The following is a 12,006-nucleotide window of genomic DNA, read 5'->3' as shown; positions in this document are numbered from 1 at the left end:
TGCTATGTGAACATGTGTTGATACCATTGGTTAATGAATAAGCAAGGTAGCATAGAGGCAGGCAGGAAGTCCAAGCAGGGATCCAGGGAGGAGAAAGGTGGGGTCGGGGGGACGCTGAGAGCCGCCCAGGGAAGCAGGATGTAACACAACACAGGTAAAGCCATGAGACACGTGGAGGTACATAGAGTAATAGAAATGGGTTAATTTAAAAGGAAAGCTTTAGAAGCCTGAGCCATATACCAAACAGCTTGTAATGAATATAAGCCTCTGTGTGTTTACTTGGGACTGAGTGGCTGTGGGACACAGGAAACCTTCCGGCTACCAGCAGGTGTTGCTGTAAACCTCTCTTAGTAGTATTGCCTATTTCATCACAAGGTTTTGATATGTCATGGTTTGATTTTCATTTGTTTCAAGAAAGTTTTTTATTTAGTTTCTTGAGATAGGGTCTTGAGTAGCCTTGAAATAACTGTGTAGTAGAGAAGGATCTTCTGATCCTTCTGACTCTTGACAGGTGTTCATCACTACACTTGGTTCAAGTAAATTTGATTAAAAATCAGATGTTTTAGACAAGCAAAGTAACACAGCTTCACAGAGTTAAACAATTGCAACATAAGAGTGCAACACATCTTTGCATCATTAAACAAATGTTCCACAGAATAAACAAATGTAACACATCTTCAGCTAATATTCCACAACACCAGGGATTGAATGAAGGTGCCATCCTTGGGGCCAAGTTCATTTGCCTGCTGAGCGATCCTGGTGGCCCCCTTTATATAATTTTTAGAGTCCCTCTTGTTCATTTCTAGTTTTACTCCATTGTGGGCAGAAAAAATACAGGATATTTCAGGTTTTAGTTTTTATCATCAGTTTTTAGACTTAACGCCTAACATATAATATAATCTATCACGAATAAAACTCCATGTTTTTTAAGAAGAAAAATGTGTAACCTGAAACTTTTAGATGAAATGTTCTGTAAGTCTCTGTTAATCTATTTGGCCTGCGTATAATTCAACTGCAGTGTTTCTGTACAGATTGCCTATCATCTCTTCTTTGACAAAAGTGGGTGTTAAAGTCCCCATGATTATGCATAATTACGTACAAGCAGAGCCTGCTTTGTACATTTGGATATTCCAGCTTTGGGCATATATATATATAACTGCTGTTTTGTCTTGTTGAATTGGTCCATTTATTATTATATGGTGACCTTATTTGTGTTTTAAAGTGTTTGATTTGTTTTATCTAATAGCTGTGTGGCTACTCTTGCTCATTTCTTTTTTCTGTTTGCATGATAATTTTTTCTCCATTTCTTCACTTCAGTCTATGTCCACTTTACTGGTGGAATGAATTTCTTGTAGGCAGCATATCCTTGGGTCTTTTTTTTTTAAACTCTCTCTCTCTCTCTCTCTCTCTCTCTCTCTCTCTATATATATATATATATATATATATATATATTTTTTTTTTTTTTTTTTTTTTTTTTTTTTTTTTGAGCTGAGGACCAAACCCAGAGCCTTATGCTTGCTAGGCAAATGCTTTACCACTGAGCTAAATCCCCAACCCCTTTAAGAAACCTGTTGTTTCTTTTTCTTTTCTTTTCTTTCTTTTCTGTTTTTTTTTTTCCCCGAGACAGGGTTTCTCTGTGTAGCTTTGCACCTTTCCTGGATCTTGCTCTGTAGACCAGGCTGGCCTCAAACTCACAGAGATCTACCTAGCTCTGCCTCCGGAGTGCTGGGATTAAAGGCATGCGCCACCACTGCCAGGCCTGTTTGTATATTTTAACTAGGTAATTTAATCCATTTATGTTCATGGTTATTCATGTTTGTGGTAGATTTTGAAATTATGTTTTTTAGTTAGCAAACTAGTGTGTTTCATTTTGACATTTCCATACACATATCATTCTGTTTTAGTTTTATTTGTACCCCATATGCTCTTCCCTTTCTCCATTCTGGTTGGTATTCTTTTACCAAATAGTTCCGTTTCCTGCTTTCGTGTCACATGTATTCCATTACTCTTGGTTCTCCCCTTTAGACCTGTTCCTCCCTCTCATGGTCCTTTTTCTACTTTTACCTCCCCCTTTCTCTACACACACATGTCTAGGCTCTACATAATAGATAAATTATGTGATATTTGTCTTTCTTAGTCGGTCTTATCTTGCTTAAAGTGATGATCTCTAGCTCTATTTATTTTCCTACCAACAACATCTTTTCCGGTTAATACCATGAATAATGAAATTCCATTCTTCTTTACAGTTAAATAAAACTCCTTTATCTAAATATACTGTATTTTCTTTATTCATCTTTACTCCCCCCTTAGCAACTTGCATAGGTTTTCTGGTACTATGGAAGCTAGACCACAGATAGGAGACTTATGTTAGATCCAGCTCAAATTATCCAATCCCTGTGTCCTAAATATGTGGTGCCTTTAGGATTAGGGACTTACTACCTCCGACCCCGAGAGGCAGCCAAGGACAACAGCAGCAGCCACATTATTCTGGGAGTCAGTTGGACTCCCCTGACTAACAACTTGAATGGAGTGCTCCCATGCCTGGCACGGGGGTTCTGTCAGGTAGTCTTTGTCAGCCTTTATCACACAACCTTGGTGTTATTTGTCCCCCTCCTCCCCAATTCCAGTGCCCCTCTCCATTTTTCCCATTCCCTTCCATATCATCTGAGTCTTGCTTTTCCCCTCTCAAGCCCCCCACTCTCATGGTCCTTTTATAGTTTCCTGGGTTTTGTGGTTACTTATGTACTCACATCTGAATATTTGGAGCTTGGAGCTTCCCATGAGAGAGAGCATGAGACATTTGTCTTTCTGATGTAGGTTACTTCATTCAGTATAATCTTTTCTAGGTCCACCCATTTACTTTCAAATTCATGATTTTGTTTTACTTTGCAGCCAAATACTATTTAATTAAATCTAAATATTTACTCACTTATTCATTCATTCATTTATTTATTTTGGTTTTTCGAGGCAGGGTTTCTCTGTGTGGTCTTGCCTGTTCCGGAACTCACTCTGTAGACTAGACTAGCCTCGAACTCACAATCCTCCTGCCTCTGCCTCTCAAGTGCCTGGATCAAAGTGCCACCACCACCCAGTATTTTTTTCTTTTGGCTCAAATACTATTTTATTGTGTTTATGTACCATGTTTTCATTAGCCATTCATTTATTGAAGGACATTTAGGCTGTTTCCTTTTCCTGTCTATTATGAATAGGGCAGGAGTAAACAGTGCTGAGTGTGGAACAGGATGTCAGATTCTTTGGGTATATGCAAAGGAGAGGTGTCATTGAGTCATAGGTGGAACTGTAGTAATCAAAACAATATGAAACTGTCACGAAAGCAGACACATAGACTCATGGAATAAAAATAAAGACCCTAACGTAAGTACACGTAGGTATAGCCTTCTGATACTTGACAAAGAGGCCAAAAAACATATGCTGGAGAAGAGCCTTTTCAACCAGTTGTTCTCAGAAAATGATGTCTACATGCAGAAAAGTGAATTTAGATCCATATCTAACACCCCACACAAAAATTAACTCCAACTGGACCAAAGACTCCAATTTGAAACCTAAAACGTTAAAACTGCTGGAAGAAAACATAGGCAGCATCCTATTTTTTTTTTTTTTTCTAAATAGGACTTTGTTTGCTTTGGAATTAAGGCCAACAATTGATAAATTGACCTCAGAAAACTAAAAAGCTTCAGTACAGCTTAGGAAATAATCAGTCGAATGAAAGAAGAAATACACAGAAAGGGAGAGAATCTTTGCCAGCTATATATCTGACAGAGGATTAATATTTAGAATATTCAAAGAACTCAAAAAAACCAAAAGTCAAGAAAAACTGCCAATTGAAAAATGGGCTTGGGATCTGAACAGGCAGCTCTCAATAGAAGAAATACAAATGACTAAGAAATACTTCAAAAGTGTTCGTCATCCTTAAGAATTAGGAAAATGCAAATTCAAACAACTTAGTGAGGCATGATCCTAATTAGTCTTATCAGTAAAAACCAGGAGTCAAATATCGGGATAATAACTCAAAAGATCAGAGAAGCAAAGGAGTAAGTGACTTCTTACCTCTCAGACTGAATTGTACTGGAATTAAAGGTGTGAGCCTCTCCAGTGCTGGGATTAAAGGTGTGAGCCACCAGTGCCTGGCTTTATGGTTAACTAGCTCCACCCTCTGATCTCCAGGCAAGTTTTATTTGTCAGAACACAAACAAAATATCACACAACAACTTTGAGATTTCATCTCACCAAAATCATAATGGCAATGATCAATAGAACAAATGGCAATAAGTGTTGTTGAGGAACAAGGGACCCCTTATTCACTGTGAGAGGGAGTGAAGACTGGTACAGCCACTCTGGAAATCAGGATGGAGAATCCTCAAAAAGCTAAACATGGGGTTGGGGATTTAGCTCAGTGGTAAAGCACTTGTCTAGCAAGTGCAAGGCCCTGAGTTCAGGCCTCAGATCTGGAAAAAAAAAAAAAAAAAAAAAAGCTAAACATATAACCTGCCATATGACCCAGTCATTTTTCTGTCTTTCTTTTTTTTTTTTAAATGTTTCAATTTCTTTTTTAAAAAGATTTATTTTATTTTATTTATTTATTTATAATGAGACCATCAGATCTCATTATAGATGGTTGTGAGCCACCATGTGGTTGCTGGGAACTGAACTCAGGACCTCTGGAAGAGCAGCCTGTGCTCTTAACCTCTGAGCCATCTCTCCAGCTCCAGTCATTTCTCTTGATGGTAGGCATTCTGACTGGGGTGAGATAGAATATTGAGTTATTTTAATTTGCATTTCCCTGATTGCCAAGGCTGTCTCCGCTGTGTTTCGTATCCACTTGTTAAATTCTTTAGCTGCAGATTTGTTTCTTTTTAGTCTGTGTCTCTGCTGCGTTTATCATTCATGTGATGAATTGTCTTCCTAATTTTGTTGTGATATCTGTATTGTATTATCTCATTTAAATTAAATGTTATCATGAATTCTTTTTCAGGTGGTTCATTAATTTCCTTTTCCTTGTGTTTTTTGCTATTTTGTTCCATTTTGGCCGTAATACTACTTTTGCTTTTATGCCACACTGATATTTGTGCATTTGGTGACTTAGTTGCTTCTACTTTTTTGGGGGGCGGGGAGGGATGTGTTTTGAGACAGGGAAGCCCTGGCTGTCATGGAACTTGCTTTGTAGACCAGGCTGGCCTCAAACTCAGAGATCTGTCTGCCTCTGCCTCCCAAGTGCTGGGATTAAAGGCATGTACCACCATACAGGGCACATCTAATAAATTTATAGGGTAGCTTTTTAAAAAGAGCTGGATCAAGAACAGAGAGGGAGAACAAGGAAAAAGAGACCATGATAAATGAAGACCCTGTGAGAATAGGAAAAAGCAAAGTGCAAGAGGTCCCCAGAAATCCACAAAGATACCTCCACTGTAGACTACTGGCAATGGTTGAGAGAAAGCCCTAACTGATTTACTCTGGTGATAAGATGGCCAAACACCCTAACTGTCATGCTAGAACTCTCATCCAATGACTGATGGAAGTGGATGCAGAGATCCTTGGCCAGGCCCCAGGTAGAGCTCCAGGAGTCCAATTGGCGAGAAAGAGGAGGGATTGTATGAGCGAGAATTGTTGAGACCAAGATTGGAAAAAGCACAGGGACAAATAGCCAAACTAATGGAAACTCATGAATTATGAACCAATAGCTGAGGAGCCCCCAACTAGATCATGCCCTTTGGATAAGTCAGACAGTTGAATAGCTTGAACTGTTTGGGAGGCACCCAGGCAGTGGGACTGGGACCTGTCCTTAGTGCATGAGCTGGCTGTTTGGAACCTGGGGCCTATGCAGGGACACTTCGATCAGCCTGGGAGGAGGGGACAGGACATGCCTGTACTGAATCTACCAGGTTGAGCTGAATCCCCAGCAGAGTCTTTGCCCTGGAGGAGATGGGAATGGGGAGAGGGCTCAGGGAAAGGCGGGGGGTGGGGGGGGTGGGGTGGGGTGGTATTATTGACAGTGCCTCAAAGGACCACTTGCTTAAGGGAGGTTGTCTATGTGTTTCTCAGGGCCTCCAGTAGGCAGAGATTCTGAGAATGTGGGAGGTGGACAGGGGAATCCATGGCTGATATGTAAAATTAAATTAAATTATAAAATAAAATAAATTGAAAACAAAAAAAGAACATATTTTTGTGTGTTTTTGCCTACATCTGTGTACTCTGTGCATACCCTGTGCCTACAGAGGTCTGAAGAGGTTGTCGGATGCCCTGGAACTGGAGTTACAGACAGTTGTGAGCCGCCATGTGGGTGTGGAGAATTGAATTTGGCCTCTGGAAGAGCAAGCTATGCTTGTAATCACTGAGCTACCTCTCCATCCCACCCCAGGGTAGCTTCTGTTTCGTTGTATTATTTTGTTTTGAGATAGTGTCTTGCCTTGTAGCCCAGGCTGCCTTTAAACTTGAGATTCTCCTACTGCAGTGTGCGGAATGCTGAGATCACAGGTGTGTGCAACCCTGACAGTGAGTGCTGGGATACCAACAGCATAGGTTGTGTTGACTTCGGTTCTAGATGAGTACTTCAGAACTTGTAGCTTCTTCAGCTGTAATCAACATAGGTGATGTCCGTGGTGTGTCCTAGCCTAGGCTGCAGGAATTGGTGGATTGCCCCTAAGTGCTCTTAGGGGGTTTGCTAGCAGCTCTGGGTGTGGAGTGGAATGCCTGCCTGTTTCTGTTGGTCATATGAGAGTCGGGCCACTCTAGAGGGCCTGCACACAGGAAGCATGGCAGCAGAACCATAGTTTCTGTCTGTGGTTTCTCTTGGTCCTTTTTGCAAGGGTATTGGTATATGTGACTCATGGTTGTATTATTGACAGTGCCTCAAAGGACCACTTGCTTAAGGGAGGTTGTCTATGTGTTTCTCAGGGCCTCCAGTAGGCAGAGATTCTGAGAATGCACAGCCTAGCTGCTTCCTGGGGTGCAGGACCATGACAGGACCACAGAGCTTAACCAGCTCCATTGTTCAGTGCTGGTTGTCATTCTGCCTCCAGGGCTGAGTTGGCTAAACTGTGGCTAACTGCTTCCCAGGATCCTAAATGGGCAAAGCCTCAAGACAGCACAGGAGCCTATGGAGAGGAAGGCACAGGATGGCTGAGTTCATTTTCCATATTAACTCAGTGACAGCTCTCTGGACTGGGCCCAAGACCTGGGAGAGCTACAGGCTTCTCCAGCAGTCAGTCAGTGCTCCAGGTGTTTGTCAGTGGTCAGTGGATTGAGCGAGGACTGTGGGGGCCTCCTGCTTGCTCTTTCCCCACCAAGTGGTTCTAGTTGAGAGGGACAGTAGATTGTGTATACTTGGTTCCCTTCTTAACAAGACCGGGATGCATCTCCATTCTTTGTAATGTCTCTGCGGCATCCCCACCACACTCAAGTCTGTGCAAAAGCTATATTGTTTACGTGTTGGTCCTTTGTTAGGGAGGAAAGCATGTCAGGTACCTGTAGTCAGCTCTGTTGCTGGGTGAACCTGATCTATTACCTTTGTTAATGAAATCCAGAAGAAAAAGCAGCATTTCCTATGTCCTAGCCATCAGCTTGAACACTACTAGCCCTGCCTGGACTTTAAAGGGTGTTAAATGGTATATTCCTCCACATCACAGCATTCCCTCCAAGTTGTAACATTTGCCCAAGGAGGGGAAGGCTGGAGGAAGTAAATAGGTCACACATAGAAGGAAGAATAAAAACTTGGAAGATTCTTAGGGGCCTACCACAGTGTAAAAGGGAGTGCGCAGTTCAGGGGTGGGTGTAGGTGGAGACTGACCACCCAGACTGCCCAAAGAGCCCGAGGCTGTGGAGGTGCATGTAAGCTGTGGAGGACACCAGGGCTGCAGGTTTTGTGGGGGTGGGTCCCCTTGTTGGTGTGGGATTTCTGGTAATGCTGCTTCCTCTGAGTTATTACCACCACTCCTTATAGTGATTCCTCACCAATACTCTGCAAAAAACCTCTTTGGTTCACCAAATGGAACTTCCGACGAAGTCATTACTTTGGTCTGTCCTGGGTCCCTTCAGTGACACGAGTAGACCTGTGTGTTCCACCGCCACGAAAAGTCTGCCATACAACAAAGGACTTCTTGCTTCTCTAGGTTATGAGAATTATTCTCCTGCTCACTGTCACACATCCAGGAATTACCTCTTGGTAACTAAAGCAAAACTGCAATTTAAAACTTGGGTGTTGGGTCTGGTCTTCTCACATTCTGAACATGCGCAGATTTCTGTGTGTTCAAGCTGTGTGCCAGGGCTGGACGGAGGAGTGGCAGCTGCCTTAGTGAAGGGGAGGGCTGTGCTTCACGGCCTGGGGCGCCCTGCCCTATCCACCTGGCCTGCTAGACTTACTTTCAACCATTCCTGCCTGGCTCCTGGAGGATTGGATCTATACAGCTCGGAGGTAATTTTCATTAATGTTCTAATCCTGTCTCCTAGTGCTTTTGGCCAGGGGCTGGCTAGCATGGCTTGGTCCTAGAGTACATAGGTTCTGGGTACTTAGATAAAGTAGTCTTATTCTAGAATATGGTACTTAGTGCTTACTACCTTCTTCTGCAGAAGACTTGGGGGTTGGGGATTGCCTTATTCTAAGGCCCCAATGTCACACCTGCCTATGAAGTGTCATTCATCCATCATTCACTCATTCATTCATTCACTCACTCACTCAGCCATTATGAACTAAGTCTTGGGTGCTAGGTCTTGGGCATACAGTGATAACAGATGGACCCAGTACCTACTCCAGGAGTCTTGGCAGTTGGAAATCCTGAATGACCACATCTTCCTGACAGGCTCTCTCCCTCTGTCTCACAACACATCTACTGTCCTGCTCTTCATTCATACTCGCTCTCTCCCTCTGTCTCTTATTTCTTCTCCTTTCTACTCACTTTCCTCTCTCCGGATCCTTCTCCCTTTTCCCATTGGCAGGGTCTTATATAGTGTACACTGGCCTTGCACTTGCTTATATAACTGAGGCTGGGCTTGAACGTGATGAAGATGATGATGATAAGTACAATGTTGTCAGGGCTAGTGCTTGCGTTACAGTATCTCATCTAAAATATGAACTAGAGATTGTTATTTCTACTTTACAAATGTAGAAACCTAGTCTTCAAAAGTTAAATAACTTGCTCAGAATCACACAAAACAATGAATTTTGGTTATATGACGGAGAGCTTGAGTTCTTTACCTCTGTGCCATAGTCAGTGATCTCATTAATTGTGAAATGATTTAAGAGCCTCTTTTTGCCCAAGATATTTTCCTTTCTGGTCCTTAACAAGGTGTGAAATTCTGCCACCTAAATCTCATGCTTTAATTTCTAGTTAAAATGTGAAAATTCTTAGAAGGGTTCTGTGTTGTCATCAGCAATACCTTAACACCTTAACCTTTCTTCTGACAGCTAATTAAAGACGAGACACTGTGGGACCCAGGCAGGTGGGAGTCCCTGTCTAGTGCTGGGGTGCTGCTTGAGGAAGTGTGGGCACATGACACCCCCCAGGAGGCCTAGAATGGTTGAGAAATCAAACCGAGGTGAAGTCCTCAGCACAGCCGCGGCTCAAGGGGAGACTCTACGAAATCCATGGGAGAGCGATGGGACAGGCAGCCTCCTTGTGTGCTGCTGTGGCCCCCCTTACGGTCCCAGATGTAATTGCCGGAGCTCTGGAACCCTCTGCTTCCAGGCTCTTGAGATCACATGACTACTTTCATGCAAATACAGGTTTAAATGTGGGAGGCCAGCTCTGCAGACACACATGCACACTTGGCTCACACCAGACACATGCATCCAGGCAAACATTCAGACACATAAAATAAATATAAACTTTAAAAAAAGGGATACCAGAAAGAAGCAAAATGAATAATACTTGGTGCTGATGTTCCCACTCTCTGAGTCCTTCACAGACTCCATCTTAGTCTTCCCTGGTGTTCATGGTTAGAAACAAGCAGGTTTGGGGGAGCGGTTTCCAACTTGGACATGTTCTTGCCTTGGCCCAGTTAGAACCCACTTTCCCACTGGCAATTCTTACTCCATGGTTTGGAAAGTTTCAGGACATTTATGCCCTATCGGTCCCCAGTCGGTCTGCCAGACTGCTTGGGAATCAATTAGACCTCGGCCGCCAACCAGCTTGTCTGTAGCAAGAAGTTAAATAGAAAGTAACAACTGTGCCAACCTTCTCCCTAGCATTTTATTTACCCCTCCAGAGAATATGGGATGTTCTGGTGGTATTCCTTATACATGGATAAAAGTACTGTATATGCCCCCAAATGTATAGCCTCACATGCTGGTTCTGAGGCCGACCTTGTGAAAGGAACTGCAAGTGTCTAAACGTGTCTGAAGGTGGGAGGTGCATACAGGAAGAGTGGATGGCCTCAAGCTCTTGCTTTCTTCTTGCCTGGGCCCTTGTAGTGGTAGGTCATGCACGATTTTCTTTCCTCAGAATAATTTTGCGCTCACCAGCACAGAGAAGAGTATCCACAAGGAATCAGAGCCAAAGGAAACCAGAGGAGAAGAGGAGCTAGACACTGAGATCCTGGAGGTATTTCAGCCGACTCAAGAGTGGCAGGCTCTTCGACCAGGTACCAGACCCGCTTTGTTCCTTTGGAATACACAAGGGTCCTTTGTTCTTGAAGGTTGGGGGCAGCTGTGCTCGTGGTGACCACCAGAGTGGGGCCAGGGGACCGTCATTTTCTAGCAGAGTTTGTGGCATATGAGTGCTCTGGAAGGGGGCTGGTGGTGGGTGGCCATGCTTTCTGAGCAAGTGAGCAAGTGACGGGAAACTTTGTCTCCAAAGCACAGGAGAGGCACTGACATGTGCTTTGCTCTGCAAATGTTATTTTGGGCTCTGCTGCTCCGCTTAGTGCTGCTGAAATAGTGCTCACAGGAGAATCCTGAGCACTGGTACAGGGCCCCAAATCTTCTGTTAAAGGAGCCCATGCCAAGGGAAAAAGGGGGGCTGGTCCTTGCCTGATCATAATTGGGGCATCTTCAGAAGGAACAACTTTCTAACCTTTTTATGACCCTGAGTCAAGAGTTTCAGGTAATAATGACAGTAGTCTGCAATTGGGAAATGCTTACCATATTCAGGTGTGTGGCTGACTTCCTTGTGTGAGGTCTTTGCTTTCATAGTAATACAATTATGACTATCTTTATTATCCAGTGGGAATACTGAGGCTCAAAGAGGTCGGATAACTTGTCCTGTTGTTTATCTAACTTGTCGTATGTCATTGACCTCAGAGGCTTGGTCCATTCTCTTCCCACTTCCTTCCCATTTCCAGCTGCCCTTGGCAGGTGCAAGCTGTTGGTGTTCTGGACTGTGGCAAAAGGGACAGCAAGGCCTGGCAGCAGATGTAGTGTAGTTTCATCAGGTCCTTGCTGGATCCATCCCCGTGTCCTCACGGCCCCCATGCTGCTGTGCTGCCAGGGATAGCATTGGCCATGCCGAACAGCAGGACCACTCTGTGAGGCTTGCATGTGGGTAGGCACTGCCACCCAAGAGTGCTGAAGCACCAGAGAAGCCAAGTGGAGCTAATGGCGTCAGGCAGAGGGAAGTTTAAGAACAGAGGTATTTGGTTCGGCAGGTCCGACTCTGCCTGTCCTCTCTCAGCTTCTCTGGGAACAGAATTTGGTCTTTGAGGAATAGCTCTGAGAAGCTCTCGGGAGTTGGGAGGTAAAAGATGTGGCTGTGTCCTCTGCTTTTACGTAGAGTTGCTGGTTTTCTTTCTAACAGGCAAGCGCCTGGATAGATGGGGCTGATGTTCTGGGTTCTTACTTGGAGTCTGTTCCTTTGGCTGGGTCAGTAGCACCCTTTAAGCCTTTGGTCCATACTGCGAACAGAACAGGGCTCGTACTTCTGACTTCGAGACTTGCCTGGCCCTGGTAGAGCTGCTTGGGAAGGAAGAGCCAGAGACTGTGACTGGAGTGAGAGGGCTCTGAGAGCCTCAGGAGAACTGGAGAGAAGCACTTGTCTTACATTCAACTTGATGCTCCTT

At 43.8% G+C, this 12,006-nt stretch overlaps 1 protein-coding gene across 7 annotated transcripts in view; it reads left to right on the top strand.

Annotated features, from left to right (window-relative positions):
* The window catches only part of Sil1 (SIL1 nucleotide exchange factor), a 248,983-nt gene that overhangs the window by 72,669 nt on the left and 164,308 nt on the right, over positions 1 to 12,006 (top strand). For all 7 annotated transcript variants that reach the window (XM_036205309.1, XM_036205310.1, XM_036205314.1 and 4 more), the window contains one exon: positions 10,455 to 10,593. In XM_036205309.1, coding sequence (XP_036061202.1) covers positions 10,455 to 10,593 — 139 coding nt within the window. The remainder of the gene's footprint in view (positions 1 to 10,454; positions 10,594 to 12,006) is intronic.

The sequence above is a fragment of the Onychomys torridus genome, chromosome 13 (assembly GCF_903995425.1).
Source record: "Onychomys torridus chromosome 13, mOncTor1.1, whole genome shotgun sequence".
Lineage (NCBI taxonomy): Eukaryota > Metazoa > Chordata > Mammalia > Rodentia > Cricetidae > Onychomys > Onychomys torridus.
Note: the sequence above shows the minus strand (reverse complement) of the source record. Positions and strands in the feature narration are given on the sequence as shown.